The sequence below is a fragment of the Taurulus bubalis genome (assembly GCF_910589615.1).
Source record: "Taurulus bubalis genome assembly, chromosome: 19".
Lineage (NCBI taxonomy): Eukaryota > Metazoa > Chordata > Actinopteri > Perciformes > Cottidae > Taurulus > Taurulus bubalis.
In genome coordinates this window covers 2,246,723-2,255,132 of record NC_136607.1, presented here as the reverse complement: position 1 = coordinate 2,255,132, position 8,410 = coordinate 2,246,723, and the positions used below count along the sequence as shown (strand labels likewise).

Genomic DNA, 8,410 nt, shown 5'->3' with positions numbered 1-8,410 from the left:
ATATCATCAAGTCATACAGAATCCATCCAGATGCTGAAGGTCATTGAGACTCCTGCCAGTGATCCTGTCATCCCTTGAGATTGGAAGTTGTGCAGCCAAGCCATGAATAAAACCAGTCTTTCACTGTAGAGCCTGCAGTGTTGCACCAGTTCTACTAACCGTACACTAACTAAACATCTAAACGCACAACGAAACTAAAACATCTTAACACACAACTGCTGTCTCAGTCCTCGGACCAGTGGAGGCATAAAATACATATATAGATATAAAACAGTGTTTTTAAACAAAAATAGTTGTGTGGATGTAGCCAAGTCCATATTTAAACATAACAAAGGGTTACAATCTCTGCATCTTGAGGCCAGAATTCCTTACTCCGTTAAGCTAATAATACTTTTAATTTATGTAGCGCTTTTCCAAATGTTCAAAGACGCTTAAAGCTAACAGCCACATTCAAGGATGAGGATGCAAAAAGGTACAGTATGTGATGTTTAGATTATTTTATTAGGATCAGCAATACAAGTATTTCTTCAGTACAAAGTATATGTTTTGGCCTAATGTAACTTGACTGTGCATTGTACCATATATTATATTGTATATCTGCACATGCAATGACAGGTGATGACAAATTATAATCAAGTGAAAGAACATGACTTGCTTCTCTTATCGAGGAGAAATACTCTTATTGATCTGACTTTATTTATTTTATTTTGTACTCCATAGATGGATGTAAACATTATATGGAAAGCAAACATCTACCTAAACAAAGCAAACATGTGGTGGAAAGGACATTGTACTAACATGAGGCTTAGGAATCTTCACCAATAAAGAAAAACTATAAACAAATATAATGTTCAAACCAAAGTACATAATTAGAAATCTACACAATTTGGTTATCAAAGTTGATGCTAAAAGTATCAACCTCGTGGGGAATAAGTCGTGTGTGAACTTTGTCAATGGCATGAAAAAGAGAGATTCTTGGTTCTCCTTCTTGGTTTTCGTCAGTGAGTATATTACTAATAAAGTTCCTTTAAAACTCCTACAGCATAACTATTCATCATACGCTCTATTGATCTATGATTGTGGCTTTCACAATCCATAGGATAATAACCTCAAAAACAAAAAAATGCCATTAGTGGTGCACAGGTTGAGCACAAGCAAAATGCTACTACAGACATCTGGGTTCAGTTCCAGGTTCTGGTAGAAATACCTCCGCTTTGGTTGTGTCTTACAATAAACACAACTGGCACTGCAAGTGGGTGCGAAGAAGACGAGGGACTGTCTCACTTTTTGCCGGACAAGCAAAAAGGTCCTGGTGCCTCTAGAGAAGGGTGTGGTATCCGAGGTGGGAGGGTGTGCGTTGCGGCCTCCCAGTGAATGGCCTGGCTGGCAAGTCAAAGGAACTTCCATCAAAGCAACCTCTAAAGTACTTGTGGATAAGAAAATGTTTTGTGTTGCACAGCAACGGCAAGAACATAAATCTCTCTAAATGGCAACATTACAAAAAGGTCTAAAGACGATTGCATGATTAATTTCGCTTAATCATGGACACAGGAGTTTGAGAGGTATAAACATGAGACACACTTGACATTCAAATCTGTGGCAGCAAGAAACTCCTAGAAAACATTCAGTCACTGTTCCAAACAATGTCTCAATTCACTGTATGCTGCTTATTCAATTTTGGCAAGCACAGCTCACAGAAATATTTCAGCTCTACCGTTCTTCAAACAGAACCACACCTATGTGTCTGACAAGTGTATCACCAGCTCGTCAGTCTGTGGAGGGTCATTGTCACCTAGCAATTCTGTTTCAGGCACTGACATGTCCTTGTGTTGGTCTAGCCCATCCTGGGACGGCCTTTCAGCCAAGTCCTCATCATTGGTCTTGGAGTCCTCATTGAGCAAAGCTGCTCGCTCTGTGACAGAAGTGTTGGAAGGGGCCGTGGTGACATAGCCTGTAGATGTGGATCCACTGCCACTATGGTGGGAACCAGCTTTGGCAACCATTTGTGGTGGGTGGTGCATCTGCTGGTGGGGAATTTGCATAGGCATTTGCATGGGGTAAAAGTTCTGCAGGTATGGGTAAGCTGGCATGGGGTGATATCCATTGACAGGGATGTAGAGCTGCTGAGGCACCATTGGCCGATGCATTTGGCCCTTCATGGGCATGAACTGGGGCTGATGGAAAGGCAAGCTCTTTTTAGGGCTGGTGTAACGAGACGCATTTGCCGTGCTCATGCTGATGTTGCTAATGGGACTGGTGCTCAGAGAGCTGGTCTGGGTTGTGTTGCTGGTGCCAGAAGTCTGAGCCGAGCTGTTATAGTTGGACAGGCTTTCCCAAGAGCGCAGACGTGTGTGGATGTCCTTGAAGCGAGGCCTTCTCGCTTGGAATTCACTCCAACACTCCAGCATGAGGGTGTAAATCCAGGATGGGCAGTCATCTGGACAAGACAGTAGCTGTTGACCGCGCAACATCTCGATCACGTCCTGGTTGGAGTAGCCACAATACGGCTGCAGACCGTAACTGAAAGTCTCCCACAGCAAGACACCATAAGACCAGATGTCGGAGTCGGTGGACAACTTTCCGTACATAACGGCTTCTGGGGACATCCAACGAATTGGGAACGGGCTTGTGCCCATGAGATTGTAGTAATCAGCGGAGTAGACATCTCTGAACAGGCCCAGATCCAGGATCTTGATGCTGAGTTTGTCAAAGACCAGAATGTTTCGGGCAGCAATGTCTTTATGGACTACTTGCTGGCTGGAAAGGTACTCCATTCCGGCAGCAATCTGGGTGATAATGTGAAGAAAATCGGCTTGCTCCAGTGTGGATTTGACTGTCTTGCCATCATCTGAGCTGCCAACATCCGAGTTGGGGGAGCGCATCACCAGATACTCATGGAGGTCACCAAGGCTGGAGTAAGTGAATATCATGCTCATTGGCTGCTCTTTGGTGACATAACCCAGCAAACAAACGATATTTTGGTGTTGTAGGTGAACGCGGAGCATGGCTTCATGGCGAAATTCCTCACAGAGAGTGGCATCAACCTTGTCCTTTAATGTTTTGATGGCCACCACCTGGGTCTGTTCTCCAGGTGCGGTGCCGTACATGTGGCCCTTGTAAACCTTGCCAAACCGATCCTCACCAAGCTCCTCCATAAACCGCACGGCTGACATGTTGATCTCCCGCAGCTTGGCCTGCAGCCACAAAGCAATAAATACAATTACATGTCATCAAAGTGTATGGCCAACAATAAAACTTAATCTCATACTTTAGCACTGGAATGCAACCGTTAATAATCCAGGTGAACAGAGATCACTCTCTTTTTCATTCATGGGTGTACAGACTAAAACCAGCACTGCCTTAAAAAACTAAAGCATAAATGTTGGTGGGGTTGTGCTGCTTCAGGTACCATGGAGATGATGAAATAAGATCAACGGATTTGAGTTTGAGTAATAGATCTATGATTTTTAGGGTTCATCAGACACCTAAATACTGCACCGTGGTATATAATACTGTGACACCATTATCAAATAATCTTTTAGCCCCATTATGAAGAGGGGCTCTAAATTTTGATCTATCTTAAAAGTCTTAATTATTGGATCATATAATGGTGCAAATCCCTCATTGAATTTGTGCTTATTCCTATAATTTGCGTTAAAAATAATGAAGGGGCCATGTTTTCTAATACAATGCAAATGTCAGTCTGAACACGACCATACATCAGAACGAATTTAAATGAAGTATGCCTGTGTAGTGAGCCTCTATACTCTGTGTGTGTGTGTGTGTGTGTGTGTGTGTGTGTGTGTGTGTGTGTGTGTGTGTGTGTGTGTGTGTGTGTGTGTGTGTGTGTGTATTACCTGGTGTTTTTGCTGATTGAGGAGAGACAGCTCCATGTCCTGGTTAGGTGAGCTGTTTAGCTGGCAGCGTGGTGGTGTGTCAGTCGAGTCCTTTTGTTTAGTGCGACACATGCAGACCAGAAAGAAGAGGCACGCGATGACCAGAGGGATGGCGATGGCCGGGATGAGAATGAACAGGATCTCCTTCCTGGGGCTGTCTGGGGGCTCTGGAGGCAGAAAGACAACAGAGATAGTATCAAGTCCTCTGATGGTGTAATGCATTGACAGTGTTCATTAGATTTTTCTTTGAATACATCAAATGGGGTATAAGCATAAAAATGCTGAAAAGCAAAATAAAGTATTAACAGGATCTATTGAGACATAAAGATCTTTAGCTAAAAGTGAAACAAAGAGATAATCATTTCCACACATCAGAAAACTGTGAGGTGAAAGGATATTTGTCATTACAGATACATACACTATAGCTGACAACGAGCTTAAAGCACCTGTCTGTCTCTTAAACTGAGAGGAAATCCACGGTAACCGGTGGCAATAAACTGTTCATTATAGCAGCGCTGCCCATCCCTGGTCCTCCGGTACCTGAGCTCTGAATATCTTCCATCTAAAAAATGTCAGCTCTAGCTTTCTAACTGAACTAGACTGGTATTGCATCTCAAGTTGCAGCTGCACATTTTCAATATTGCAATATTGCGTTTACTGTGACAGCCCTACTTGTAAAATACATCCTTCATTCCACTGCTGACAGATCCCCTCCAGTGCCGTCCTACACACCACATGGGAAACTAAGAGCCTCTTATTTCAGTTCCCTTCCAGTCTGAAACAATATTGGTTGTCTAATCATGACAGAAGATGATGTCTACATTGTCTTTCACACATTCATTCAGTGAAACAATGTCAAATGAAAGGAAGCAGCATCTGTTCTTTACACGAGCCGTCCATGTTGTCAAAAGATCATCATGCATCACAGCATCCTGGGGTTGTTCACACTTAATGCCCGCAGAGCAATTTTGAGCTCCATAGATGTGGTATTCATTAGTGGATAGTTTCCCATTGGTTTATTCCTGGCACTTGCAACCACAGTGATGACCCCCATTAATGAATACCTGAAGACAAATGCTTCAAATGTCTAGCCACCCTGATTGTGGATTAAATAGCTATTTTAAAATCAAAGTACCATCAATGAATCTGTTTTGCAGTACAGAAAGAAGTCAAGATAGAAAAGTATGTTACTTCAGTCTTTGTTCAATGGCAAATGCTGATTGTTAGTTGAATGCCTCTTCTTTTTGACTGGTTTATAGGACACTTATAAACAGCACGTCATTCATTTTGGCCCCAAACGTCAATCCCTCTCCACGGCATACGCTGATTCCTACTGATGGAAGTCACCGCTGCCTTGTGCGACTGATGCAGGAAACCTCATTCACTGGCAGATGCTACATTCCACCAACATACTGATGGTAAGCCACTCTTGTGTTGTACGCCGACTCTTAGTGGTAAGCCCTTTGACAACTGGTATGTCTGCTGGTGGAATGGAACAATGGTTTTGTCATCTGTGTTCCACTGGTGTTCCACTGGCTGATATCTCTTCCCACTGGTACAGAACATTTGTTCCTGGCATTTAAAAAACAGCCGTGGCCATTTGGCATAATGGTCATTGAAAACTGGCAATCATTAATGCACATATCAGTGCCAACAATCGCATTAAAATCACATGAAGTATAGTTTCAAAATGTTATGTTTTTTTTGTCATATAAACTTTGCAATGCTTGTTGGTCACAGCTAATAATCAGCTATTGCTATCTTAAGTCTTTTATAGAAATGGAATCTGTAACTGCTGGCTTTATCCATCTGTATCTGGTAAAGTAATGCCTTTTTGTCATTCAGACATACGTTTTTGTTTCATAAAGTCCCACAATGCTCAGTGATATTCGTCATGGCATCAATTCCTCATTTGTTAGAGCATTCTGGCTATTTTACTTGCAAACATAATACTGCATAGCTTTCTGATACACTATAGCACAAGTTGCATACTGTCAAATTTCGTGAGAAATTTGAAATTTCGTGAGAAATTCAGTGGGACAGAAAGCTTTCTGCACACAAAGAGATCCCACACTTTTGCCTCATCTTTGTCTTCTTAAAGGCTCATGCTTTTTGGGTTTGGGATCTCAAAAAATAAAAACGTTGCCATGTTGAGTGTATCCCACCACGCAGATTTTAAGCATTTTTCTGTTGTTCGCTGCTGTAGCAGACGAACGGGACAAGGAGGCTCCTTCATGCAATACCAAATCTACGAAATGGGATTATCTGTGTTCCCCTCGGGTGTGAGCAGGACTTCCATTTAGTTTGGCAGAAATTAAGTATAATAAATAGGTGTGTTTTCTTTAGTGTATAATTACGTAAAAATAAGAATGTTTGTGTTTTTTGTACGTTAGAATGAGTCGTTTATATCTAAATAGGTAGGCGGTCTTCTTCACGGATGTGTCCTCCATGTTTCTACAGTAGAACGGACAAACTAAACACTGGCTTTAGATAGAGAATGTTTTCATATTTTCATATGTTTGCGTCAGCCACTAGTTCTCCTACACACTTGGCATAAAGGAGATGTTCCATCTGGTTACAATTTGCAAACTCAGGTTTGTCTTTTACAGTGTTTCACAAAAAAAACGTTCATGAAACCCTCTGATAGTCTCAAACTAACTATTAAGGGCACACTTGTTGCATCAGGGTACTTACTGCAGGGCTGGATGTCACACAGGTCCACCCTGACCTGAGGGTCCAGCGTGAAGCACCAGGGCGCCTGCATCTGGCCCCCTGGGTTACGGCAGAAGTTGTGACTTCCCCAGAGCTCGGGGTAGTCTTGGGACAGGTGGTGACTGTGAGGGTACTGAGAGCTCCACAGCTGGCAGTGGTGACCAGACATGGTGACGCTGACTGTGCCCCTGTAGTCAGCCCCACTGCCGTTGTAGCAGCTGTGGTCTGTGGGCGAATCTGTTGGGGAGACAGTGAATCAGTGTGGATGTTCCTTCTTTTTGTGGGATTACATGATTGTTTTTCAGCTGGTTCAGCGAGTGGCCGTTCTGTTAAACTGTTAAAACGTTCATTTTGTATGTTTACTTTGTAGGGCTTAATAATGCTAAGCTAAAAAATGGAACATTTCAATATTTTAGGAAAGCTGTTTGTTTCTGAAAGTGAAATTAAAAGACTGTATGTCAGTGTGTTAGGTATAGAGCTCGAGACAGGATGTGGTTAGCCTAGCTTAGCATAAAGACTGGAAGCAGGGTAAAGCAGTATCCACCCTCCCAGCACTGCTAAATGTGTTCACTCTGGTGGTGCTTTTACATGCATGTGTGTGGTGTGTGCGTGCTTTAGCATCCACCTACATGGACCCAGTTTCTCTGCTGGCACTCCAATCCTCATACAGGAAGCAGCATCGGGCGTGCCCGGCCGCGGCAGCAGGTGGCAGCTGGGCAGTTCCAGCTGCATGAGGATCATAGGGTTGGACCGGGCAATGCTGTACTCGGCGTGGCACAGGTCGTTCTCCAGGGCCTCGCACTCATCGCGACAGAGCTGGCGCCGCCGCGGGTCCCGAGAGCCGTCGTCACACAGAGGGAAGACGTAGTAGCAGAAGGACGGGATGGCAAACCTGGAGCACTGATCCGACAGGTGGGTGGAGGTGCCAATCATAGTGAAGGCAGCTTGGAGGGAGAAAGCAGAGACACGTTTTTTGTAATCTCAAATATCTTCGGTAGTTAGAATTATACCCCGCTGTTCAGTGTTTATTCATAATAGTGCAATAGGTCAACTAAAAGAGTCAGGTGCTTTTCTTACCCGTGATGCGGTTTTCACTTTCCCCCTGCATCTGCAGAGACTCAACGTAAATGCTCTGGTTGCCAATGAAGCGAGCGCAGGCAATGCCTCGGTACGGCTGGCAGAAACCTTTCACACGCGACCTGAAGAGGAAAATAAATCATTTTTTAAACACTTTCTTTTTCAAAGCAGAAGAAAAATAGAGAGAAAACAAAAAACTAAGAAACTTTATTGATCCCAGGAGGTAAATAAGTATTTACAGCAGCCCCTTACAAACTAACTCCGTAACTCTGACATGTTGACCAGAGCTAATATACTATCGGCAAATTTCACTTTATTATACAAAAATGTTGTGTTGGCTGATAAGTAACAATCATCATCATAATGATCATAAATACATCACTACTGCTAAAAAGGACATTTCAACAAGGATACTAATTTGCTAAAGAATTGCTCTAATGTGTATTAAACGCTACCAAGAGTCATGATAATAAAATAATGTTGTTCTCCTGTCACATGTGTGTGGAGACAGCCCTTCAGCCCTTCTTTTTGAGAGGAACCATAATGTGATAGGGAAGCAGCTTTCACTGGAATAAACAAGCCACCATATTAATATTTCTCTTCCATTGCTGCAACTCACCTACTCTGCATTTAGACACACACACACACACACACACACACACACACACACACACACACACACACACACACACACACACACAGTTGTTAAGCCAACAGTTCACAAC

At 43.1% G+C, this 8,410-nt stretch overlaps 1 protein-coding gene across 1 annotated transcript in view; it reads right to left on the bottom strand.

The window, feature by feature from the left end:
- Positions 1-1,736: 1,736 nt before the first annotated feature.
- Positions 1,737-8,410, bottom strand: part of ror2 (receptor tyrosine kinase-like orphan receptor 2) — a gene marked incomplete at its 3' end in the record, with an annotated part of 49,335 nt that continues 42,661 nt past the window's right edge. Inside the window, exons 5-9 of the mRNA XM_079235516.1 lie at positions 7,686-7,807; positions 7,238-7,552; positions 6,591-6,845; positions 3,858-4,063; positions 1,737-3,194 (exon numbers count right to left, since the gene is read on the bottom strand). Of these exons, the coding sequence (XP_079091642.1) occupies positions 1,737-3,194; positions 3,858-4,063; positions 6,591-6,845; positions 7,238-7,552; positions 7,686-7,807 (2,356 nt within the window). The remainder of the gene's footprint in view (positions 3,195-3,857; positions 4,064-6,590; positions 6,846-7,237; positions 7,553-7,685; positions 7,808-8,410) is intronic.